Raw genomic sequence first — 27,042 nt, 5'->3', positions numbered from 1 at the left:
ATGGCCGATCCGCTCCGCAGGACGCTCTCCAAGCTGCGGGGCAGGAGGTCCCAGCGAGGGGCGGCGGAGGCGGGCGCCGGGCATCGCCACGGAGGGGTCTGTGCCCCGCAGGGTAAGTGCAGGCGCGGCGGGACGGGGCTCGGCCGCGGGGCTCCGGCCGCCCACCGGCCCACGGCTGCCCTTCCACCTGCCGGGCGCGCGCGGCAGGAGGCCGGGTACCCTCCGGGCCGGGGGAGCGAGGGGTCCCGTGGGCGCCGGGGGTGCGCCGTGCGCGTTCTCCCAGGGATGGGCGCCGGCTCCCCGTGAGACTTCGCGCAGGGTTGTGCCTCTTTTATCTCTGTTGAGGCGCCTGTCCCGTGCAGCAGCAGCGGATCCGCTTCCAGGCGGAACTTTTTACAACTCTCTCTGCCCCTCGCAGCGGCGGGGGCAGCTCCGCGGGGGCAGCTCGGCGGGGCTCCGCAGCGCGCTGTGCCAGCCGCTCGCTCGCGTGTTGCCGGGAGGTCGGAGTTCCCACCACGGGATGTGCGGGGCTGCCCGCGCCGGCTTTTACTCCGTGCCGCGGCAGGAGGGGCTGCACTGGGGCGCCGTGAGCGGCTTGGTTCGGGGCGCGGCGGCCGGCAGGCTCCCCCCGCTCCGGGCTTTGCGGTCGCAGGGAAGGGCTCGGCGCCGCTTCGCCCCCCGTGCGCTGCCCTAGGGCCGTCCTCCGTGTTGAACACCCAGCTCTATTTTCGTTGATGAGTGCCAGCTCGCACAAGCTGTAAGGAACCAACGCGGAGCCCCGACACCGACAAGGGGTTCGGTGGGGGTGCCGGCGATACGCAGGCTGTTTGCTCGTGTGTGGAAAAGGTTTTTTGTTTGTCTTATAGTTCTTGGGTAACCTTCGGATTTGTTGTGAGCGGGGATCAGGCACTTCAGCAAATCTAAATTTAGGTGCCCGATCGATCCCCGGCGGTAACGGCCTCGCATCCGCGGTCGCCCCGCTGCTCGGCAGTGACGGGTTCCTCCTCTAAAATCAGAGGTTCTGGAGTTCGGACCACGGCTTTGTGCGAACCTCCGCGCGTTTTCTTACCGTACGGCTGCCTGTGTGGTTCTCTGCCTTTTGTTTGCTTGCTTGGATTTTTTAATGATGCACCGAAAGCTCATAGATAGATTTTTAGCCTTGCAGTTGCTCCGTTTAAATACAGAGCTGTTACATTTCTTAGTTTTACCAGGAAACTTAACGAAACGAATGTGCTTAAACGGCTGCTGTTGGGAGCAGAAGAACCGTGGATTGTTTTGAGCCATATATGGAGAGACTGGAAAAAGCTGTTCCCCCCTTCCTCACTCCCCAAAGCCGTGCACAGAATCACGTTGGAATATTTTATCAGCCTACGTAATAGCAGAGTGTCAGCTCTGACCTCGGTTGAGCTGAAACATTGAGGCTTCTGAGCACGTATGTGTTGTTACCGTAACATCTTAAATTTTAAGTAGTGATAGAGGTGTTTGGGGTTTTTTTTGAGATCAGGTAGGAGGTGAAGGGAATACCTGACTTAATTTTATTGAGCACCGTATTGAAGCCTTTTTGGGAAGGATCTGTTGTCTTATATTTGAGTGTAGGTTTGATATCTATTTTTAGAATACATTAAAACTTTCAGAGTACTAGTTGAGAGTAAATGGTGTTCTCCTGAATGAACCTTTGCTCTGGAACCAACAGTAGATGCCAGCCCTGTGCCCCTCTGAAAGCTTTGTATGTTATTTAAAACAGTCATTACTGTAGCAGCTAACGACGTTGGAAACTTGCTCTGTGGGATGGAAGCCCCGGTTGTGCAGATACTTGCATGTGAAACAGCTTGTTACGAAAATAAACACAGGCACAAGGGCTCTCAGGAGCTGGGCCAGGTTCGAATAAAGGGAAGGCAGTGCTTGCAAATACCGCTGCCAGTTGCAAAAACTGCATCTGGAAGGGTTGAGTGTGAGCGTGTGATTTGCATGAGGTTCAGTGAACACTTAGTAGCTGACCCCGGGCAGCACGTTGGCTGATTTGGAGACGAGGAAGGTGTAGTTCTGAATACGTGTGGTTGGCAGTGTGCCTCCGCAAGCTGCGAGCTTATCAGAGTGCGCCAGAGCTACTTGATCATTAATGTTTCTGCAGTAAGCTTGTGCAGACGGTTTGTCACCTAGATGCCTGGATGGGTGTTGGAAACAAAGTTGAGTTTGCTCTGCGCGTTTGCTGCTGGCGGGGCAGAGGGGCAGCCGGAGGCTGATGCCAGGCGCGTGGCTGGGTGCATGTTTGGGCACACCGTACTTCTTAGGAAGCAGATCTTCTGGGAAGTGTAGGCTGTCTTAACCACTGTGAAGGGCCCACGTTCCTGCAGCGTAGCGGAAAGTAACAGATGCTTTTGTGTGTGGAGCGCTCGGCTGCTCCAACAGTTTATGTCACCGGAGCAGGTCCTTGGGCTGTCTGTGTGCAAGCCAAGGGCTCTGAGGGAGCTGTCCCTGGGAGGAGAGTGCCTGCCCAAGAAACCCCTGATCCAAATTGGTTTCTTGGAAATGTAGTTGCAGTCCTATGCCCCTTTCAGATCGGTTCCCGTCCTTTTGGTTAGGTCTGTCTTGAAGTAGTAGTGAAATTATGTCAGGGGGAGCCTTTACAGAGGCACACTTGTGTTTCCAGGCTGTGGGTGGGGGAAGGAATATGGTGGTTGTCAAATCACCGGAACTTTGCCAGAGATCGGCGTCCTCAGCCCTGCTTTTGTGTTTTCCCCAGATTCTGTTAACTGACTGACTTAGTCCCCAGCATAGCAGGGCACTTCAGCAGAGGCTTGCACAGGCTTCACAACATGCGTGGTTTATTTTGTTAATTCTTTGAACCAAGCTAGTTCTTCAGGTCACAAACCACATTCATATCACAGTTCAGCTGAACAAGCAAACCTCCTTTAAAAAAAAAAATCACCAAATGATGAATCTTTTATCAAACATAAGGGTGGTGGTTCAGATCTTACCTCCTCGGTCATTAACATAGAAACCTAAAACGGATGAAACTAGTAAGGACAGTCCTTTTCTGGACTGTTTTCTGCAAGACATCTCCTTGCCTTTGTTTTGTATCTAAATCTAGAGGTGGGTCTGTGCAGTGTGTTTAGCCATTTAAGCTAAACGTTATACTAAAACCAGGGGCTGTTTCTTCACTGGCATAAGCAAAATCTGGCAATACTACATAGCAACTTTCCAAACTGATTGTACCTGAACTTAGCTGAACAAAACCCAGCTATTTCTGCCTGGGTGTGTGTGACCTTTCAGAGGGGCTATCTCACTGCCATTTATCTAAATTACATGGTGTTAAAAATACAGCCAAGCAAGCCAGACTCTTTATTAATTAAGTGCATGTTCTGCTTTGACAGGCTGAAATCTAATTTTATGATCGCATCAACTTATCTTTTGCCCTTTCGGATAAGGTCTCATGGGAATGTCATATGACAGCATAGTTTTCATCTGTTGAAACCAAAATGACATTCTTCAACATTTGTCTTTCTCTTTTTGCCTTTCTTTCTGGGAACAGATTTAATAGAAAATGTTTACATAGCTTCAAGAAGCAGGAAGGAGCCCACGTCTCCCCTGGCCAGCGAGGTCCCTGAGCACAGGCCGCGTATGAACAGCATTACTGTTTCCAAGAAACGCAGCTGGCTGCAGCAGAGCACGCACCGATCTCCCCCTCCTCGGGAAGAAGAAAACACCTGTAAGGAAACACATGGGGCTGTTATCCTGGTACCCAAGTCTCCCATCCCGCAGCCTGAACCTGCAGTGCCATGGGCACCTTCCACATCACCGGTGGGGTGGGAGCACCCTGCACGCAGCTTTGCTTCCGCCGGTGCCTCGCCAAGCACCGCGAGCCCGGCCGTGCCACGGAGCACTGCTTTGGATGTCGGTGAGGATAACGATGCAGATGATGAAGGAGAAATATGGTACAACCCGATCCCTGAAGATGATGAGCCTGACTTGCCGAGGGTCCGCCCTTCTGCTGTGAATAGCCTTGTTGCTGCGGGGTCTCTGATGGTTCGGTACAACCCCCCGGCTATGGGTGACTTGGGGATGGCCCCAGGTCCCCATGAGGGTCCCTCACGCTCCATGGAGAGTGTGGGGGACAGTCAGGTGCTTCAACCCAGCGAAGCGAGCCAGGCTGATGCCGTGCATCCTGGGGAGCACATGCAGCAGCACCGGCAGAGATTTGCCTGCAAGGCTCCCGCTCTGTCAGCAGTGGAGGATCATCCTGTCTCTAAGTGCCCTTCAACAGGTAAGGGGGTTCAGGAACGTAAGTGTGACATCCTCTGTCTTCATTTAGAGGAATAATAAACTGTTCTTGGATCTCTCGCTTTGCTCTCCCCTCCTTTTATCTTTATTAAGCAAATTTGCAGTGCAAATACATGTCAAGTTTTTAAAAAATGACTTGAATTGTGAGTCTGCCCAATTAAATGTGGAGCTGTAGAGCAGTTTCTCAATCAGTTTGTTCATGGCATGTCCAGGTGTGGATCTCCTCCCTGCTCTTTGGCCCCCACCTCACTGAAGACAAAGGTTTTACAGAACCAGCTTGCTAAAGCCTGGTAATGTGAGGACACGCTGGGTTTCTTTTCTGTTAGCCAGCATCTAACCCTGGACCTGGATTCCAGCCTCCAGCCTGCTTGTTATCTGCCCAAGTTTCTTGTCTGGGAGTCTTTAACACTTTTCAGAAGACCATTTAAACACTATTCATCATGCTGCTTTCTGTAACTGCTGTCTTGTTGACTGTCTCTAATCTAGCAGACTGGAGCGGAGTGGTTTTCAAGTTCAGAAGCCAGCCTCTTTGTTCGTTGTTATCTTTGGCTGACTGGTTGATAGTTGCATTTTCATAATTCCATTAGTATGTGAATTCAGCATCTTAAAGATTTTCCCACTCCATCAAAAAAACCAAAGCCACACTAAGCAAAAGAATCAGGAAAAACCCAACAGCCCTTTACAAGCAGGCATTATTTTTAGTTACCGATTTGTTTTATATTGTCTTGACCCTAACTCCATCCTGTTGAGGGTTAGAAGTTACCATGGAGTCCAGGAGATGTGGAGTTCCGGGTTCTGCTCTTTGGCGAATGCTCACACTTTCTTTGTGCTGATGAGCCTGTATTTCTGCCCTGCTCAGCAGAGAGGACCTGGAACACTGGTGTTGGAGCCCAGGTCTGCATTACCCTTTGAGGAGTTTCCTCCCTCCCAGCCAGGTTGACCCCATCCAGCCTTGCTGTCCTGGCAGGCTTCTGTCCCTGTGTCCCTGCGTCCTGGGAGCTGCTGTGCCCGGATTCCCAGGGCGGAGATTGCTTCTGGGAACAGGGCTTGTTTTCAAAGGCACCAAAGCAACTGCTGTAAACAGCAGGAGGAAACACAGCCAGTCTTCTCTTCTGGGAGCTCACATTTTTGTGGAAATGCTGCAGATACAAGTGTATTTTTAGTTGCAAAGTGTGTTAAAGTTAATGGGTGTTTATGTGGAAATCGCTGACTTTCTAGCTGCATCCAATACTTGACCAATTATGTTGGTTTGCAAGATGGATGAAATACCGTGTCTTAGGTAGGCTCTTTGGGGGTTTTATGGATCTTTTTTGTTTTGGTTTTTTTTGGGTTTTTTGTTTTTTGTTGGATGTTGAGGTGCTTTGGAGAGGTCGGTAAGCACAGTTTGTTTGGGAAAGCAGTGTGCATCCTGCAAGCTGTTTCACTCCCATTTAGGTGGTTAATCTCATACTATATAGGTGACTATTTCTTTTTTTAAAAAAATCACTTTATGCAAGAAGAAGAAAGTCAAAATCAGTTTTATACTGAAGAAGTATTTATTTCTGAAAGCAAAATTTCCCATTTTAAGTGTCTTGTGAAACTAGGAGAAAAGTGTTATGAATTTCCACTGATTGGTTTGTTATGCCTGGAGTTAATTAAGCTGCTTTAAATGCAGCTCTCCTTTTGCATGTATTGAGTAGTGATCACATTGAATAGATTAATTGATGATGAAGTGGATCCCTGCTGCTCAGTAATTGGCTTTATTATGGAGAAGTGGCTTACTTCTTCTCTTTAATCCAGTTAAGGTGTCTACAGTTATTTCAAGTCAAATTTAAAATGACAGCTCATACATATGAGATTACTTCATGAAGGGCAGTATGACCAATCTTCGTTTGTATTAGGACCTTGTTTGAATTACACAACAGCAATGAAATTGATGTGGATGTTTGTGGGGAGCTGTGTAGGTCAAGCAGTAACTCCTGACAAAGATGCAGTTACTGCTTTGGGGAAGAGCCTGCTTAGCCTCTGTACTGATGTGTTATGTATGTCAGTATTGCTTAGCATTAGGGTCCAAAGTATTAGATTTGGAGAAGCATGGACAGAAAACAATGGGGCACTATAAAAGCCAACAAAATAGATAGTAATAAATGTCATCTGCTGCTTTCTTCTTTGGATAATGTCATCAGTGTTACCTTTAAAATTGCAAACATTGCTGCCTTGTTTGGATTTCCAACTTTGTAGAGAGAAAATGGCTGTGAATTTTTTCTTTTTGTTGCGTTTTTTTTTAGTCTTTATTAGACAGAAGATTAAGAAAAAAGTCTGAATGGGAGAATTCAGTTACTGTCTTTCCAAACAGCAGCATACTGATAACCTTGGCAGGAAATATCTATAAAGTGGATCATAGTTTTAAAGGTGCTAATTTGCCCCGTAGTCTTAATTTATACTGGTAGTTCCTGGTGTTAATCTGGTTACTTTCTGCAGTAAATGCCATTTATGTTAATAGGATTTGTCAGGTAATTCCTTAGTGAATAATTCTAGCCCTGATGGCTTTTAAAAAGGAACTGATTAAAAAGAAGGCATCCCTCTTGCAGAGCTTGGGAAAATAATTCACATATTTGTTTGACAAGTACACAAAAGGTGAGACTTGAAGATAAGTTGGTTCCAAATTGGTAATGTAGAAACATAGTGCCAACTCGTGCTCCGAGGACTGTGGGAGAAGAATTTCAGTGGAAAGGACCCTTGAGGCTGTTCTGAATTTGATGTCTCCTTGCCCAGGCAGAATGGATGTGATTGGAAAATAGAGATATCTCAGTACATAACAGTGATGAGTTCTTCATACTGCATATGTAGTTTTTTTGCATTAATAAAATTAAATAAGATTTTTTTACAGTTGTTAAGGGTTGAACTCTGTGTTTTCAGAGGCATGTATCACCTGCAAAATACTGCAGAAAAAAAATCCCATTATAATGTCAGCCTCTGAGATCCATGTAGATTGTGGAGCTCTGAAGAATTTGTAATATTTTTGCTTTTAGGGAGGATTATTGTTGGGATTAGCATCCACCTAATCACCAGAGTCATCTTGCAAATGTGTCTGTATCTTGGAGACATCCTGATAGGACTTGCACGTTGTGGCTTGCCAGGATCTGGACTGTGCATTTGCAGCATCATTAATGTTTGAAATAGCTGCAGCAGACTTGTATTTGTACACACTGAGCTCCTGAGTCTGCCCAGAGATGTAAAGCTGCATGTGCTTGTTCTCTGTGATGAGGTACCGCTGCTGAAGATGCTCTGAGGATCACTGCTGGGATGAAGAGCAGGCAGTGGTTGGCCCTTCATCTCTTGGCATGCGTGAGCCTCCGGAGGTGACACTGTAATCACTTCCCGTTTTAATTAGTGGGCTATTTAAAGCTGTTAATTTTACATCTTTTGTAAACGATCCCTGGGTGGATGAGGTTCTCGCAGCTTAATTAATGTCAGTGTATGTAGTGGTTGAAGAAAACAGGCTACCATTGCAGTGTTTGTAGAGGCTTTTTTCTTTACCCTTTTAGTAATTTCTTCATCTCTTGACCCTGGAGCATTATGTGGGATGGAATTCAGAGGCCTCGGAGGCTGCATTGGTCAAAATAGTAGTTTTTATAGGGGTAAAAAGACTTTTTTCCTTTTTTTTTTTACAGATTCAAGGGGGAGATTTTTCCAGTTATTTAGATATTGAAGGTGTTATATAAGTGTAATTCCATTCTATCCCAATTTTAAAAGCTTTTTCTTTAGTTGCTTTTTTAAGGATTTTTTTTTTCCCCATTTGGTGGTGTGGATAAAGGTGATGCCTTCCTTGTATCTGTTTGAAGTTGAGTTTGATATAGCATGAATCTTCTCTTGATGGCGTTTACAGTTCTACTCTGAAGTTTTCTATCAGAACGGTTCTGGAACTACCTGAGGATGAGAAGTCGTAATGGGCCTGTGCCTGGTGATGTTCACAGCCTCTGGCACTGCTGGAGCTGTGCTGTTTCTGTCAGCGGAGAGTCCAGATCATTATTTCTGGTGGCATCCAGCACAGAAAAGCAGTGGCCCTTTGTCACTCGCCCAGTGTTGCTACCAGAACAATTTTGAGATATTTGGGCTTTTCTGCTTTGATTTGCTGCTTTTTCATTTTTAATGCATTTTCCCAAAAAGTCACTGGGATGATTTAAAAATAATAAAAGAAAATGAATGAAAAGTCTGGGCAGGAGAAGACTTTGCTTCTGAAAGTTACAAGTGCTCAGTATAAGCTGTATTTTTTTTTTCTCTTTTTAAAATGAAATGGCTTAGAGCTTCAACACTAATGCCATTATTTTACAGAAATGCTTTCAGTGTTAGGTGCAATGTACCTGTTAATTATGTCTGGAGAATGTTAGGAAAAACTAAATTGCATACCAGCTTTGTTTGGTCAGATCTCATCATTTCCATTAACTATGAGAGTGGCTGATACTTCAGTGGCTTGCTGTCAGAAGGAACTGATAGTTTTCTGACTTACTCACTGACCTCAACTCATAGTCCCCAAAATAAGTTACAGGTTTTATGAGGAAGTCTGAAATAACTTAGAAACCCTGCCTTAAGCAGCGAGGAATGTTGCATGTAGAACAGGGTAGTCAGACATGCCTGTGAAGTAGCACTCGTTGCTGGCAGTCAGTATGGGGGCAACGCATGTGCCCAAGCACATGTAAACAGTGTGAAGCAGGGTCAGACAAGCATTTTTACTGTGCTAAATCATTGCTGGTGTCTGGTGGGGGCTGCATTGTAAGTGCTGAAGATAGTTGGGGTCCTCTCTTGCCTTGGTGATGAGAACTCACGTGTGTCCCTGGGGACATTGTTCTGGTGATTGCTTGCTCTCACTGTAGACATAAATACATTTTATGGGTATGTAGTCAGCTGCATCACATAAAACTTGCCATCCTCCTGCTGCCTTGGTAGGACAGCTACCTCTGTTTCCTCTCCTCCTGCCGTCCTTCTGTAAGGGTCAGTTTGAAGCGTCACTGCTGAGGTGGGACACGGAATGGCAGCAAGTGGGGACGGGTCAGTGAGGAGGTGGTGTCACTGGTCTGTGCTACAGCTCCTTTTGCTGCTCGGACAGAGCTGCGCTGTGTGTGCTCTGTCAGACTGTGCGCATTCCTCAGGACACTGCTGGCTGTGGTGGAATGGCTGAGGCTCCATGCTGATGGGAGTGCTGCCCTGCTTGATGCTCAACTGCTTTCTCCCTTCAGCCACATACTTTTTGTTGAACCCTTCGGTGCTGAACGCCACAGAAGTTGGACACACAAAAGTAAGAGCGTTAGATTGACTCTTCGCCTCTAATGAGCTGGGAGGAAATTAATTTGCTGGCCTGCTTTTCCAAGGCTGTGCCAGAGGCTTTTGCCAGAACGGGAAGATGAATGTTAGCGGCTGCGGTATGGCACTGATGGCTGCAGCGCGCTCCGGGCCAGCCCACCAGTGGGACCGCGCGGTGATTTGCAGTACAAGGGAAGGCTTTGTCTGCTTTTATCAAATGCCACATTTCTAACTAGCTGCTTGCCAGAAAAGCACAGCAGGCATGCTGGAAACAGCCCTTCCCGCAAGGGGACTACTTCATGAGATGCCGGGCTAAATGAATTTTCCTCTGTTGCTCTGGAAAACAGATTCTATGCATCATTCTTCGTAACTGAAACTGAAAAGATAACTCTTTTAAGCAACTCTTTGCAAAAGTTATTAGAGCCAAATTTTTGTTGGGGCTAAAGCTAGTCTTTGTAAGGGCTTTTTTTTTTTTGGGGGGGGGGGGGGAACCCCCAACCAAACAACACCACAAATTATTTTAGTCAAAGATCATCTGAATTAACAAAGTGAAATATAAAAAGTAAGTTATAGTTAAATTGTACAAATTCATTTGGTTGAAAAGGGGGCTTGTAAGAATCATTAGCTGTATGGTGATTTGGACTTGAAGTGGTTAGTTTTGAATTAAAGCAGTAAGACCTTGAGAAATCTGTAAAAGAAACCACTGCAAAGTATGATTTGCCAAGAATCTTGTGAAAACACCATTTTCTTTTATGTGCTGTAAATAGACTCTCCCTTTCCCTGGCTTGCAAGGGGAGGTGACAGGTGGATATAGGTGTTTGAGTCTCCGTGAGCTGTTCGGGCTAATTGCACCATGCAGGGTTGGCATGCTTAGGGGAGCCCTGGTACCCTAGTCTGCAAAGGCAAGGTTGAGTGAATCCTGTTGGGAGCTGGTAAAATTTGCAAAGTAGTGCAGTTATGGCAAGATCCACTGCTGGTCTCTCGAGGGATAGAAAAGTGGTAAGTGAAAGTGCTCATGTAATTTTATTTATGATATCTGTCATACTGGCCTGAGTTTCCCTCTTACATGCTTTATTAACTGGTGTTAATTTGTTGCCTTTCCCGCAGTCATTACTGCCTCATGCTGGTGAAAGCAAGAAAAGCTGGAGCTATAACTTGGTATTTGTATATTGAGTATTGGAGCATGAGATGAACCGCAGGTTCCTGACTGTGTGGGGTATTGGCTTATGTCCCACTGTGTTCCTAATTAGTTGTCTCCTACTGCTAAATTGAGGGAGTTTGGGGTTTTCTTCTTTTTCCCTCTTTAGCATCAGTGCCTGCTGTTAGATTTTTTCTTTTTTTTTTTTTTTGGTACCTTGAAAGGCAGGTGATTTCCCAAGAGGATGTCACTTGGAAACCATATAACTAACTCTGTTGTGGGATGGTTGTGTCAGGAAAGATGGCAAGTTGCTGGCAGGGATGAGGCAGTGCAGGATGCAGCTTTAGGAAGGAATGAATCCTTGTTGCGTTCCTTCTCCCTCCATCCTGTGGCAGAGAGGAGGAGCTGAGCAAAACAGAAGAGGAGGTGTGAGAGTCTGCCTGTGTTTATACCACAGGGGTGTGGGGCTCTTTGGGGTAAGGGAGGAAGATGCACAAGAGTATATTCGTATTCTTCACTAGAGGCAAGTGTGTTTCCTTTAGACTGAAGAGGAGTGGGCAATACTGACGTTTTGACTGCATAGCTAACTGCTTCATAGAGAAGGGTGTGTTTGCCCTATTCCAGTGTTTTCCCACTTAAGACTGGTTTCGTTCCACCAGTGCCACAGGAATGCAGCCGTGCTGCTCGTATGGGGGTATGGCCCAAGTAGATGGAGCTGAATGCAGTGGGCGAGGTGGCTCGTGTGTTTATATGCAGTTTCTGGCCCTTTCATCTCCGTAAAGCAGAACAAATCTGGCTTTTGACTATGAACTGCCAAATCTGGCTGAACAAGCCAGCAGAGCTCAACTTTCTGAATGCTCCTGAGCATCTGACTGATGAATGAACGATGGCTGTCTGAATGAATTGCCTTTATCAAGTTATAACACATCAACATGTTTTCCCTTACTTCAACATGTATTTTTTCATTGCTGTGAGCGGCAGTTACTGAGCAGTTTGAAAATGATCACTCCTTCTCTGTTCTTTTCTTCTAAAGGGTCTGGAGCTGTACTTGCACACAAGGCTGAGGTACCCTCAACAGAGGTTTCTCCTCCAAGTCCCAGTCCTCTGAAAAAAAGTGGATCAATCAACTGGCCGTTCCCTGATAGAATTAAATCCCCCAGGACTGTGAGAAAGCTTTCCATGAAAATGAAAAAGCTGCCGGAGCTGAGCAGGAAACTGAGTGTCAAGGGAACTTCAAGCCATACTAGTTCAGACAACCCTCCTTCCCTGCCGAAAGGTAGCTGCCGGGATACAAGCCATACAGTGTCTTTGCCATCTTCTGGAAACTCAAGCACCACTGCCAGCAGGAATGTGATAAGTCGTTATCATCTGGATAGCAGTGTGTCATCACAGCACACCTACAAAAAGAAAAGCTCAAGGAGCTCCAAATCCTTCAACAAAGGTGGTTACCTCAGTGATGGCGACTCTCCTGAACTTATAACAAAATCCAGTAAACATGGACAAGAAACTAAGTGTGGGAAAGGAAAGGAGAGCCTCCCAGGTAACAGTGGTAAAACTGAAATTGATATTGATGCTTTCAGACACTATAACTTTTCTGATCAACCCAAGTGCTCTCAGTACATCTCTGGACTCATGAGCATTCACTTCTACGGTGCTGAAGACTTAAAGCCGCCAAGAATAGACTCGAAAGATGTCTTTTGTGCAATACAGGTTGACTCAGTAAATAAAGCAAGAACAGCCCTGCTTACGTGTAGGACAACGTTTCTAGATATGGACCATACGTTCAACATAGAAATTGAAAACGCTCAGCACTTAAAGCTGGTGGTGTTCAGCTGGGAACCCACCCCCCGGAAAAACCGGGTGTGTTGTCATGGAACTGTGGCTCTTCCCACTCTCTTCCGAGTGACAAAGACACATCAGCTGGCTGTCAAACTGGAACCGAGGGGGCTTATTTATGTCAAGCTGTCACTCATGGAGCAGTGGGAGAACTCCCTTGATGGTCTCGATGCAGATCGGGAGCCCGTGATGTTTGGGGTAGATGCTCGGAAGGTTGTAGAGAAGGAAAATGCAGGCTTGATGGTGCCACTTCTGATGCAGAAATGCATTCTGGAGATTGAGAAGAGAGGCTGTCAGGTACTGTGCATGTTTTAATCTGTTCTGTTAGTACCTGTGTGTTGGGATAGCTGCTCTTGCAGAGCATGAGCAGTGATGGGGGGGGAAGGGAGATTAAAAACACCTGTAGACATCACTTTGCTGCTGCTGCTGTGTCTTCATCTTAATACAGTTTACTGGTCAGTGTAACCTAATGGACAAAAATATGTATGAGAGAGGTATGGAAATGAATCCCCAGTTGCAGAAGCTCAGAAGCCTGTTAGGAAGAAAGACACACGGTCCTAAGGTCAGATGTTCTGCTTGGCAACGATTTTGAAGCTGGTGGGAGGACTCTTGCAGGCAGTTGCACAGCATGTGTGAGCCCTCGGTTTATTGTACACCTGTTCTTGCTCAGGTGGAGTCATCACACCTACCTCTGTTACTGTGTTAAATTGCCGACAGGTTGGGTGTAGTTCCAGGAGTTACAAGATTAACTATGCTATTTATAATGTAGGTCATAAAATATAGACAGAAAGGGTTACTTCTGTGTAATTGCTTTGCTGGAAGTCACTACTGACGATAACTCTGATCCTTATTGTGAATGCTGCTCCTCATGTTATGTGAATCAGTGGAAAAGAGAAGTTTAATTCTCTCCGATGTATGTGCTGCATGGTTTCAGCGTTTTATTTTGGGCTTATTAGCACCTAGTCATGCAAATAATATTGAGTAATCAAGGCAACACTGGTAATGAGGCGATTGGGATCTGAATTGTCTGAATGTACCTGGTGCTTTTGAGCATGAAATCTAATTTGTGTATTTGCACAGGGAGAACAAAAAATGCAAAATATACTGTTAACTTCTTGTTTTAACCATATGCTTGTCTCATGTTTTGGACTTTCCTATAGACTGTAGGCTACTGGCATGGTGTGACATCTCCACCTCAATTTCAGATGTGACATTAGACAACTTTAGGGTGAAAAGAAATTGTCTTAGGCAAATACTACTATTTATTTGGTCTTGAGAAAGAGGGAGTCCAAATTCCATTGGGTAACTTTCCATTTATTTAAACAGGAATTAATATATGGCCACTCAGATACTCTTGTTTGCAAACCTAGATTGCATGGTCTAAGTTGGTGGGGTGTTATGTCTTTCTGAGTCCATGGCAGTTTTGGACAAGGTACTTGATGTTCAGTATGCTTGCCTTATTATAAAGTTTCTTAAAATAAATTCACATATTTAATATTTAATTCCTTAAAATCGTAGGTGTGTTTTGTATAAATGGTGTTGCTGAAAATGAAAAGTAAATAATAACAAAATGTAACACTTGGGTGTGTGACAGGACATGATTGAACTGGCGGTTTGGTCCAGGAGTGGTGTGGGTTTCATTGCTATCGCCTTGAGCATGACAAACATCACCTGTTTTGCATAGAACTTCTCATACAATTTGAAACACCTGTTGTCCTTAAAACAGCATCATAGAGATACCATAATGGAGTCTTCATAATTCTTCTGAAACCCTGGTTACCAACATCGAATACAATTTAAGCTTTGTTTGCTATGTAGCTTATTCTGTGTTTCTTTGTTTCCTAAGTTTGTGTAAAGACAAAGTACTAAATGATTCTGGTTAAAAGCTCAGGGTCTGTCAATAAAGCACTGCTCAGCATGGTCACTGTTATGGAAAACGTGAGCATTACTCACTTATGGCATAACTGTGTCTCTTGTGTGTCGCTTGATAACACCCATTATTATCTGATGTGAATGGCTTGTGCTGTTTGAGTTTCTTTAACATTTCCAAACAGTTCTTTTTGTGGCCCTTATCAAAAAACCAAAACATGTGACAAAACGTTGTCTATTGTTAGTCCTCTGTACAGGAAAGTAACTGATGTGTGGCTGTTGTTCTGCTTCTAGGTGGTGGGCCTGTATCGCCTGTGTGGCTCGGCCGCGGTTAAGAAAGAGCTTCGAGAGGCGTTTGAGAGGGACAGCAAGGCTGTTACTCTCTGTGAAAGCCGGTACCCAGATATTAATGTCATAACAGGTAATAATAATACATCAACTTGCTCTTTTTTTTTAATACAGAGTAGTGCCTTGTTTGTCAGGGACCCATTAAAAGTTGAAGTTATGCTTGGGACTGGTTTTCTGTTGTCATGTAAGATGCTGCTGCCTTGTGTTGCTAAAGCTGAGGAGGAGGAGTGCGGTATACCTGGGATGTGTTGATGTGATGCAGCAGTGATTTGGAGAGAAGGGGGCACAGAAGGAAGCACTTTCGGGAGTGGCTCCAGCAGTGACAGAGGGGATCTGAAAGGAGCCGAGGTTGCTGGTCAGGTTGAACCTCTGCTGTTGGGTTTGGAGTTGAACTTGGAAACTTTGGCTGTGATCAGAGACGTGCTGGTTGCGCTACAGCATGCGATCCAGGGGTCACCTTGGATCAGCCCCTTGTGCTCCCTGTGTGTGGGTGGTAGAAGGATTTTTCAAAACACTTCCAGTCGTTTTGTGTGGGCTGCTCCTCAGAGTTGCAGGAAAGGGCCTTCATTTGATCATCTGCTGCTTTTAAAACTTAATCAAATGGCAAGTTTCTCTGGCTCACAGGAGAGACCCTTTACTTGCTGTCGTGTAGCAAGCTCATGGCAGAGGCTGGGAGGACTGGGAGTACGGGCGCAGGAGGTCGTTGTCTGCATCAGCTCTTTAGGTGAGGGTTTACACCGCAGAGCTGAAGCAAGTAGTTCATGGGTTTTGTTTGTTTGTTTGCTTAAAAGTGGAACAGTTTTATAACTATTGATACTTGTTATATAAACCAAGGTTGATCTAATTTCAGGCATCACTGAGTACACCAATTGCTGCAGGAAATTAGGCAGGAACATTAATTTCCGACGTATCCAGGGATGGAAAATGCGGCAGCGGTAGTCTGGGTACAAATGTTCTGTGCCAGAGCAGTCTCTGGAACACCGACCGTCCAGCTGTACTGGACAGTTGTACCATTTAGTGGGTTATTTCATCTCAGTGTGTTGGGAATGAATTCTGTTCGTTACACTTTATAATCCCACGCAGCGGGATCAGAAGGTGTTACTCGGTGGCATTTACTGGTATAAATAAACCTTTTGGTTCCAAATGCCCAGCCATCAGTTCACCTTACCTGCCTCGCTGTTGGGTTTAGATTGCTCACGAGTACCAGTGTTCCCAGCAGCAGAAACTTGAGTTTGTTCCCCTCTGATGGGATACACCCGTTATAAAGAGGAGGTGTACAGTAAAGCTAAATAGTAGAAAAGGACTTCTAAGTGAGACAGTTTTCTTCTCTTTGCAAATAAATTAATGAGGAAAAAGTTGTGATAATTTCGAAGATCTGATTGTTTCATGATATTACTGAAGTCCTGTTTTCTTCCTGAATTTGTAAATCAACTTAGAAGCAGCGGATGGGGGATAACCCCTCAGTTGCTTTCTACCAAACAATGGAAACTGTCTGATATTGACTCATAAGCAGACAATTGGCAGACTGTGATTTGGTCAATGTAAAACTAAGGGAAAACTTTGCTGGGTTTTTTTTTTTTAAATCTGTAATAATAAAAATGGCATTGCAGTCACATGGGACAAGCAATCATTACAAGGGAACAGTGTTTGCAGAAACAGTTCAGAAGTGTCATGGGAAAGGCTATAGGAACTTGATTCTCATCCATATGCAAAAGAACCTGTAACATTTCATAAGCATTTTGATTTTTCCTGAGTACATTGTTCATCCAGAGCCACCCAGACATTGCTGAACTCCAGGAGGGCTTGGTACTGATGCAGAACCCTAGAAGGGCAGTGGTGCAGGCTGACTGATCTTTCCACCACGATGCAGTGGTTAAATAGAAAAGTGTACCTCCATTTTTCAGGGTACATTGCTGCAGCCTCATTGGTGGTGGCGAACTGCAGGTGACCGAGCAGGTCATGCAGGGCAGTTGGTCCTTTTATGGTTTGTACTACCAAAGTGTAACTTTCCTGCATCCAGAATTTATATTGTAAGTGTGAAAAGACTACACAAAGCCTTCATGTTTTCTCTTATGGAAAGACTGCTGAGTGTGCTTTTGTGTATGTTTCATAGCAGGGGCTTGCTTACATGCTGGCTTCCTTACAAGGGGCAACACAGTTTTAAGAAAGTACGTTAAAAAGTAATTCCTTCCCCTGGTTCCCTTGCAGGTTTGCTGTATGATAGCTGTTAGAGCTGTGTCGAAAGGATGCGGTGTGGGGTCCCATGTGAGTTGGGGGAGCGGGAGGGAAGGGCTGGTCTGGACTGGCAGGGGATCCTGCAGTTTTTGCTGACAGCCCGGCAGTACCCACTGTGCTTACTGCTAGGAATAGAAGAGCCCACAAAACCTCCCTAACACAGAGCTACGTTGAGAGGCAATGTTTCCCCAGAGGTGTTATGCTGTATTCGCAGCGCTGCGGCTGCTGCACGTGATTTGTGCTTTTGTGAGCCAGAAAACGTGTTCCACAAAACAGGAATCCTCAGCATAAATCTTGGCTGATCTGGCAACAAGTGCAGCCTTCTGTCCTCTCCGAAATTTGTGTGGGGCTGCTCTTCCAGAAGATTAAAAAGTTGGTTGGTGGGGTTTTGTTTTTCTTTTGCGGCTCTGCAGAGACTGAAGAGTGAATATTTAGTGATCAGATCTTGACTGAGAAATGCTGTCAGGATTAGTGCGGGCTTGCACACAGCTGAGCATGCTCATGGCTTGGTCTGAAGTGTGCAGCCAGTTTTGGGAACTGACCAGGAGCTGCCTTGCATCCACGTGAATTCCTATCTCCACGTAAAGCGTGCAATACTGTTAACAGCTCAGTGGGTCAGAAAAATGAGGAGTTAATGAAGTGGATGGCGGCTTCTGCTCACTGTCTAAATTTGTTGTGTGTGGCTGTGTCAAGGGGAATGTGCTAGTGGGCTGGCAGCAGCGGGAAGCGTGGATTCGTGGGGAAAAACAACAGTGGTTTCTTAGAGGGCTAATTTAACTGAGTGAATGGCAAAAGGATTTAGAAAGTTCTGGGGGGATTCATGGCTCCCCAACTATCCTGTTAGAGGGCCAAATAGGAGAAAGCCCTTTGGCAGGTGGTGGTCCTGTGACTCCGGAAGCTCTTTCAGGATTTCCTACTAAATGGTTATTAATAGATGGTTGTGAGGTGTTTCAACAGTATAAGCTGATTTGATTATGACATACCATTTCCTACTGTAAGCTGATTCACATTTCAGCCTCCCCCCTCTGAATAAAAGCACAGCTGAAACAAAGACCCTGGTAAGTCAGCATCTCTCGATAGTGCTTTGAGGATGGAAAAATAGCCCAAAGTGTGTTTGTGCAGCACCGGCCTCTGCCACATTTGTCTCATAAATATTTCAGCCAGCTAATCCATATGTGGAATGTGGCCCTCTAAAATGAGGGGAAGGTGGGGAGGGAGGAGTATGAGTAAGTTCTTAAACAAAAATTAGCTAGTTGAGTGGAACACTAACAAAAGCAACAGTACTCTTCTTAAAACAAACAAAACCACCCAAACCACCAGAGGGAATATGTTTTCAGGAAAATGCAAACAACCATCCCTGTATTTTTGTGTCCCTGATGGGAGGTTCCAGTTTTAAGTGCTGGGCAGGCTGTTAGGCGCTCTGCGGTGGTCTGCAGAGGCACAAGCTTTGTCTGGCTGCCCTGTGCAGAGAGATGGTCCAGTGGCTCCAGGGATGCTGCTGCTTCAGCTCACGCTGCTCTGTAGCATGGCTTGAGTAGCTGACTTACTGCTGCATGCAGTAATTTGATTTTTTTTTTTTAAACAAAATTGTTTGTACAGGTAGAAGCCAACTTTCACTTGCCTTCTGCGTGTGAACATGACTCTGATTGGGGGAAATGTTGACTTTCATTCCTTGTGGTTTTTTAGAAATTACCTCATAGCAATGACTGCTGCTATACAGTTAAATTGACAGGTTATAAAGACTGAGTTTGTAAAAGCTGTTGCTTTGTTAAATAGCACAGTGTGATTGTATTTACCCCGATGTGGGATTTTACAAGGCAATGAGTAGGTGCTAAAAAAACCCTTCTACTTTTCCAACATTGCCTTGTTGAAGGACAGGCTGCTTTGTTAATTACAGTACCTGTTTTCAAAAAGCTTTTCTTTCAATCTACCATTTCTTCTTAAAGTGTTTGGGTTCAGTTGGGATCTAGCTAAAATAGGTAGGTGTTTGTGGCTCAGAATGCATTTTTTTTTTTTAAGGAAAGTAAAAGCTGCTGGGAGGCAGGCTCTGCTTGTTTGGTCTGAGTCAGTTACACTAGATACGTTGCTCCTGGATGGCATCCTGTTTGTGTCCTTTCCAGAGGGTGCCATTGGAAGTCTTTAAGCTTTGGGTCTTTTGTTGTTCCTAGAATCACTGAAACACTGTCCAAAACTGGGGCATTGGCCATCCTTTGCTGCTAGCTTACTGCAACACAAATGCTCAATTCCTTGTTTGTTTGCATCCGTGGAAGGATGCAGCGTGAAAGGACTTTAATGAAGTGCTTGCCTGGTGGTCACATCCCCTGGGGAGACCCTCCCCTCCATCACATCCCCAGCATCCAAGTGACACAGTCTGTCTCCGCATCCGGGTGGGCTTAGTGTGGGGCTGTTGTGGCCAGGGTCTCCTCTGGCTGGGAATTGCATTGATCACAGCAGAAGCGAACAGTGTGCTGGGGAATACAGGGTGCCCAGAGGCACAGGGGTAGTTTGTGTTTTCCTGTTCAGGAGATCTGTTTGGTTTGTGAAAATATACTGTGTACTTTGCCAAATGTCATGCTGGGATTTTTGTTTATAATGTTATAGCTGAAAATAAACAGCAGGAAAATTAATTGCTGGTTGTATATAAAGTGGGAAGTGTCATCAGGCTGCAGATTTTGGTGTTTGCAGGAGCAACTTTCCTTGGACGGGAGGCGGATTGCTAAGAGCCCCTTCCTTGCCTCTCCCTTGCCCCAACCAGGAGGGGGACCTGGAGAGATGCTAACCTTGTTCTGGGGTACCCCCCTCTGCAGCCCCTGTATGCACCCCTCTTCTTGGGGTGCAGCACACCTTCCTCCCTTGGTTTCACTTCTTAGTTCCTGATAAATAACTTTGCCTTGCTTGGTGAAGCAGCTGGGACTGTGGGGACAAAGGCACTAGGTGCCCCTGGCCCCATGGGGATATTGCATAAGCACCTCTTAGCTCGTGCAGTGGGGATCCCTCATGTACCCCTGATTCACTCAGCTCTCTTGCTGTCATCCACCCATCCCTCACTCCCAAGCATGAGGCCAATGTGCCGTAGTGCTCCCAAAAATTGCTGGAAAGTGAATCTGCAGCTTGTTAAAGCAACTGTCCTTGTGTCTCTTGTGAAGGCGTCCTAAAGGACTACCTGCGAGAGCTGCCCTCTCCCCTCATAACCAAGCAGCTCTATGAAGCGGTGTTGGATGCCATGGTGAAAAATCCCTTGAAAATGACAGCAGGTGGCTGTGAGAATGACCCAGGTGACTCTGAGCACACAGTGGCCCTCCTGGATTGCCTGCCAGATGTTGAGAAGGTGAGTGGTGTTAGCAGGCTCGGGTACATTGCATGGTTCAGAAAGGAAAGGAACATCTTCACACTGGATATAAAAATGTGTCAAAACACATGCACCTCTGTCCTGACTTTGTGGGCTGCCTGGGGCTTCTGATGTTCCACACCTTTGAAAATACTTCCATGCTGGGATTAATGGGAGGGTCTGCATTGCTGGATTTATCCTAGTTTGCATTTTATGTTGTCTCTGTAAAACTGAATGAAAAGCTGCGATCGCTACTTTTACACTGTTCCTGTGCAGTGTCCTGCTCCGTTTCTGTGGAGCCCTTTGATCTCTTTGCCATAATTGCACGGGCAAATGTGTTCCTCTTTCCTAATGTGTAGCACAGCCTTCACTTCCCATGCTGTGCAGTGTAATAGTGCTGTGCACCGTTACCCGACAGCTTCATCTCTGTAGAAAACCACCACCAGCCCATTTCTGGGTGGAGAGAGCGATCGAGTGGCCTGCACAGTGCCTGGAAGCTTGTTCCCATGCTTAGGTCATATTGAGGGTTTATTTTCTGATGTGCCTGGATCATGGGTACTTCTACAGCTTCTCTTCCCTCCCTGATGTCCCTCTTCCACTGAGGGAAAACTCATCCGTGTAAAACTGAGGTCAGGTAAGAAGCAAGCTGAATTTACCAGAAAGTCTGCTCTGTGGCAGTCTGATTCTGCTTTTCTAATCAGCACTTAAATGTCCAATTGGTGGGTGTTGGTAGAAAATCAGTAGCTGTCAGCCTTGGTCCTGCCCCTCTGGAGCAGTGATGTTAGGGTGTCAGCACCACCTTTGTCCTGTGTCTTCTTTCCTGAGCAGTGTTGTGTTCTTTCAGGCTACCCTGAAGATGCTGTTGGATCACCTGAAGCTGGTGGCTTCTTACCACGAAGTAAATAAGATGACATGCCAGAATTTAGCTGTGTGTTTTGGGCCCGTGTTACTGAGCCAGCGGCAAGAGACCACCAACCATAACAACAGAGTCTTCACAGACTCAGAAGAGCTTGCTAGTGCCCTGGACTTCAAAAAACACATAGAGGTTCTTCACTACTTGCTCCAGCTGTGGCCAGGTATAGTTTCCTCAGTCTAATCAAGGGAAAATGCTCAAGCTGTTACTCCCTGCCTGTACTGTATGGCAGCGTATGTTAATTTACAGGGTAACTGAGCAGCTTTGGAATTCTCAGATCACAAGGTACTATGGTGTCATCTGTTAATCTAAAGAAATCATCCCAATTTTATAATCTACTCTTTGTATTCGGTCACTGTTCTAATTGCTTTCTTACCAGATGGCAGAGTTTGAGTGTAATATAAGAAGTGGAAGAGTGCTCTAGGTGAGTGGAAACACTAGAAAAAACAAACCCGGTGACAGTAAGGTTTCCACATCTGAATTAGGATGCTTTGAGGGTCGAGTTTTCTTAATATTTCTTTTTTTTTTTTTTTTTTCTCCTCTCCCCCTTTCTGCTCTCCTGCTTTAGCCATTGTGGACTGTCTGTGTATGGAATACGTTTGTTTCTGAGGTACCCAAAGGGTTACTTTATTTCTGCCCTTGTAATTTGGCAGGGTTGGGAATATCCTTACAGTAAGAGCAGTGCAACTTCTAGTTGTTTTTGCAGAGCTTTGTATAAGGATAAATGTTTTCAAAACAAAACAACAAACCCCCCCAAACCAAACAAGAAACCCAAACCAAAACACGTGAAGTAGTTTGGAAGTGGAAACTAGGAGCTAAAGAGGTCATAATGCTTTTGCACAGTTTGGGGTCAATTCTCAGTAAGAAGGGAGGTGAAATTCTAATCTTCCTAATAAGCTACAACAGTAAATGTAACACTTTCTGCAAAGATCTGCCTTTCAAATGCAAAATGATTACACAGTGTTCATGTTTGCCTTGGCATTGAGAGGGGTGTAAGGCAGTGGGAATAGCCAGGATGGCATCTGTTTCAGCCTGCTGAACCACAGCTTTCTCCTGCACAAGCACTGCCTGAAGTCAGCAACGTCAAAGGTACTGCAGCTTTTCAGGTAAACAGGAGAGTGTGAGGGTAATACTGTGGAGCAAGGTAGGTTTGGGTCTGATGGGTTTAGTGTTGTTTTCAGACAGTGTTTGGCCAAGCAGTTGTTGAAAGCTGCCTAACCATGCCGAAGGTGGGTCCCATGTGCTGTTGTATCTTACGTTCTCATGGTGGTCCAGCCAACGGTGTGGAGAATAACCTGAGTAATATCTACTTCTCATATTTGAGTAGTGTAAGCCTTTTAATTCGCGAGGCTAAGAGAAGATTCAGCTTATTACATGGCTGCTTAATTCTTTCCTTTTAGAACAGGGATGGCTCCTAGGAAATGGATGAATTTCTGCACCAGTTGAAGCATGCAATGGAATTGCAGTTTATCTAAATGAGTAGTATATCTGGGGTTGGTTTTATTTTATTTTTTCTTGAAGGGGTTTACTTTTCATAGAAAACTTGGGGTTATTTGGGAAATGTGGCCAGGTCAGGCCCTTCATGGCTCTTGATACTGAGTTACAGGTCCTGTGGGTGCGTTTGAGCCAGCCAGGTTGGCACTGCTACTCTGTGATCAGGATACAAAGAATTCCCCAACTCATTTCAAGAGTGTTTGGGGAGAAAGCTTTATTTCTTCTTTTCCCATCATTTCCCCTCTTTGGAAACATTATAAAGAGAAATTGCCATTCACAGCTAGGTGGTTCTTGACGCAGTTTATTCTGGAGGGCCCAGCAGGGGCTCCTGACATGTAGGCATGATCTAGCAAAGACCTGTATCTGGTAGGTTTTATACGATTCTGGATTTGTTGTCGATTCCTAGACATGAGGTATAAATGAACGTGCACTAGCTGACAAAGCACAGGATAGGCAGGTGAGTGTGTAGTCTTTGTAATCAAACTACATAAGATGTATGAGCTTGCTGCTAATGAAAGGGGGTTTTATGGTTACAAAACCAGTATAGGAATCTGTACTGTATTGCTATTATGCAGGTCATCTTCAACAGTGTCTGCTGTACTAAACCAGTAATACTTGTTAAAGTTTTTTTTTAATGTGGAAATTTCTTATAAATTTAAAAGATGAGGTTTTCTTGGGAATCTTTTTTGTTTCAGTTTTTGATTTAATTGTCAGAGAGAGAATTTTCAGGGAAGGTTTAATCCTTTCTTGGGTAAAACTGTGAGGTATCAGGACAAGTGGAGCAAATGCAAAAGAAGAGAGCTGACTCTTAAGCTCACTTGACCAGCAGCATTTGATTTCTGACACTGAGGTCTTCCAAATGTTTGAATACTTCTTGTGGTACATCAGATATTGGTTAGTATGTAGAATATTCTGGGTGAGACAGTGATTTCAACTATCATGTGCTTCTACTTCATTCCTCGTATATCAGTTTCCCCCTGGGGAGTATTACTAGGCTCCCTCCTGCAGGGAGGAGTACAACTAATGCAATGGAGGAAAAGAATCCCAACAACTATCATTGGATGTTGTCTAATCCTGTGCCCTGTCCCTGGAGCTCTGTTTTTTAATAGTGTGCTCATGTGAGATGTTGGTAGCCACTCTGCTCTGGTTTAGCCGAGCGGGTCTTCAGGCAGCTGAGTTGCAGGTGCCAAAAGGATTTTGCTGGCTAGACAGCTTGGAGCTGCTCATGAGTGTTGTGAATGGCTGCATTTTTCCTTTTTTTTCCATACTATGTTGACCTGATATGGCCATACCTTAGAGTCACCTCCTGTGACAGTGGACCCTGTACCTGTAACAAGGACATACTGACCATGCTCAGGGTCAGCGCTGCCAGAAAACTATTGGCTCTGCTCACTGCAACCCTATAGAAACCTCTGTCTGGAAATTAGAGTAACAGGAGAGTTAATTTGACATACAGTGCAGCTTCATGATGCATTTGACGCAGTGGAGGGCATTTCTGCTCCCTTGTCAGCTGCTGGTGGGCAGCACTAAAGTTACTGACCACCAAAAATAGAAAGATGCTTTTCAGTTAGGTCTGTGAGCCAGCACAGGAGAGATGGGAATCGTGTGTAGAAGAGTGAGATAAAGAGCTGTTTGGGCAGCAAATACTGCGCAGGAGCAGAGAGAGCTTATGGTGGGGCTGCAGTAGGAAACCAGAGCAGGTGGGTGCAGGAGGAGGGTAAGCGGCTTCCTTGAAGCCAAACGCTGGCCCTTGGCTTACAAGAACTGTGTGGGACACTGTGCTAAAGGGAGGTAAAACACGGATGTGGAAATGTGAGGAGGCGAAGGCCATGCAGTGTAAACAGCAGCTGGGCCCGGCGGAAGGATCGCAGTCTAGTCCCTTACATTTAATCTCCTGCAGATTGAGACAGCTTGATAATCAACATGTTGTGCAATACTTCAATTTCCGTATTTTTCCAACCGAAAACAAATAGTCCTTGTTTGGTTAGGCCATGTTATACTGGCAAGTTATTGTTAACCCATGGCCCTTCGTCTTAATGGAGCATAGTCTGAACAGAAGGGCTTTTGTTCCAGTGAGCGGGGGGGAAGCGGTGATCGTTATTGCATGTTACTGTGTGAGATGTAAAGTAAAACTAAAATCCCCTAGAGAGAGACCTGTAGCATGGACCCAGCAAGAGAGAGGAGCATTGGGCGTACCTCAGGACCAAGCCGTTGTGCTTGTGTGTGAGGAGAGGGAGAGACTGTGATCCGCACAGGTCTCTGCACACCAGTGGTGACTGGGAATAGAAAGTCTCTGCTTCCAGTTACAAGAGGTAATGGGTTCTTTAAAACGAAGTTTTGCAGCTCAGGCGTTTTATAGGCACGAGTCAGTGAAAACATGTCTGCTGTTTACCATAGGAAGCCGGTAACAGCGGAGGAGACTTAGTAACTAACGCTGTGTAATCCCGAGCTCAGGTAACATGACCGTCAAACCTGTTTGAGTGTGTCTGACTTGGGGTTGTGGCTGCTTAGAAAAACAGCGTGTAATGCAGATGAGCTTCTTTTTATAGTGCAGAACACGAGGGCAAGAGAGAAGCACAAAAGTTCAGCTCTCGCTGTGTCTTGAGCTTCTCTAGGTGTTTCTCTGTGGTGGTATTTTTGTTGTTTTAACCTCTTTTGCTGTGCCTGCTTTCTGTTACCCTTAGCCTGGGCGAAGCGTGTGAGCTGAGCTGTTTGCTTGTCTTTGACCCAGAGCCGGATGGTGATTACCTCACGCAATGAATTTAATTGGTGCTCTGGGAGTTTCTACTTTTAGATAGGCTTCTCTTCGTTGCAGTTTGAGTCTGGCATGAATCTTCAAAACTGAGCTTTTACAGTAGTTTTTCTAATTATTTTACATTGAACAGCAGCAGAAAACACTGTAGTGGAATGTGTTGGCTGTAAGCTTGCATGTATTCATGCATGCAGTTAGTGTGTGCAGTTGAGGGAAGAGAGTGGGCATCTGTCGTGAACTTTTCTTGTTGCAGTACAGAGTCAGCCCTGACTCTGGTTTAACCTCTCTTCTCTTGCAGTACATCACTCGCCTGCCAGAGAACCAGCACATTTGAATGCGTTTCCCGAGCACCCATCCTCCCTGAATTACCTGAGACCCAAGAGGCAGAGACCTCAGATGCTGAATCTGAGTGGTAGTGAAATGTCTGGGGTGCTCAGACCAAGGCCAGCGGGTCTGGACAGCCCATCAAGCAACCGCTACGCTGGAGACTGGAGTAGTTGTGGGGAGAACTACTTCTTAAACCCAAAAGACTGCCTGAGTGAAGCGGACTACGATGATGTCCCTTCAGAAGACACAGAGAGCGGGGATGACAGCAGCAAAGCTGAGGAGTCGGATGCCCCGGTAAGGCACCCGCAACCCGTCCCCGGAGAGCGTGCGTTTCAGAGCTATCTGACAATGCAAGCAATAGACTCCGCCGTGGATCACAGAGCGAACCTCAAAGACCTTCAGGAAAGTATTGATACTCTCATAGGAAACTTGGAAAGGGAACTCAACAAAAACAAGCTAAATATGAGTTGTTGAATCCTGCCCTGCATGATGCCGCTTCCTACTGCCTCTGTGCCTCTCACTGGGCTGCCCAGTGCTGCCTGAGGAGTGGTGGTGCCCTTGAACACCTTGCAGTGAGCCATTGGCTGCCTTTCCTTAAGGAATTTTAAGCCATTCTGTTATGCTTCTGCCTTTTTGTTAGAAGAAGGTGTTGTCCTGATTCTGGTGTTGGAGACAACCTTTAGAGACTGTGAGGTGATTCCACATAGTGGCATTTCTCCCTAAAAATATTCTGTGCTTAGGTGGTCTGGGCAATACCTGGCAGAAGATAAAGCAGCATCTCTGCTGTCGGCGGCTGCAGAACTCGTTCCTGAATCCTAGTTCCGGTACAGATGTTCCTCTTGGAAGAGGATGGATGAACGCTGCTGGGTCTGAGTTTTGCAGCATGGACTTCAGATAGACTTCTTTCACTATATATGCAATGGCTGCTATGAAAAATGCTTTATGTATATATAATATTTATATATAAAGTTTTAATTGTACAAATATTAATGTATTCCTGTATTAACACTTTTCAATAATTATTTAAACAAGCAAAAATTAAATATTTTTCTAACCTTATTTGTATATATCTATGTATAAACATGCATGTGTCTGTAGCCACCTTTTCGGAAGGGGACATCTCCAAACTATGAAACATCCCCGTTTCTAGGAGGACATGTTCAGTGATGCCAGGATGAAGTTACCCCTTGGGTAACACCGTGTTTGGTTGATGCACAGAAACATGGCCAAATAGAAGGCAG

At 45.5% G+C, this 27,042-nt stretch overlaps 1 protein-coding gene across 1 annotated transcript; it reads left to right on the top strand.

Moving 5' to 3' along the window:
* On the top strand, positions 1 to 26,352 carry SYDE2 (synapse defective Rho GTPase homolog 2; the record flags this gene model as incomplete). The annotated part of the gene is made up of 7 exons (XM_084266076.1): positions 1 to 112; positions 3,533 to 4,264; positions 11,733 to 12,832; positions 14,699 to 14,825; positions 20,134 to 20,315; positions 21,160 to 21,391; positions 25,773 to 26,352. The coding sequence occupies 7 exons, from the start codon at positions 1 to 3 to the stop codon at positions 26,273 to 26,275; spliced, it is 2,988 nt and encodes a 995-aa protein (XP_084122202.1). The 3' UTR covers positions 26,276 to 26,352.
* Between the last annotated feature and the right edge of the window lie 690 nt (positions 26,353 to 27,042).

This window comes from Gallinula chloropus (assembly GCF_964237585.1).
Source record: "Gallinula chloropus genome assembly, chromosome: 6".
NCBI classification, from domain to species: Eukaryota; Metazoa; Chordata; class Aves; order Gruiformes; family Rallidae; genus Gallinula; species Gallinula chloropus.
The sequence above is the reverse complement of the archived record's forward strand: the minus strand, read 5'-3'. Positions and strand labels throughout refer to the sequence as shown.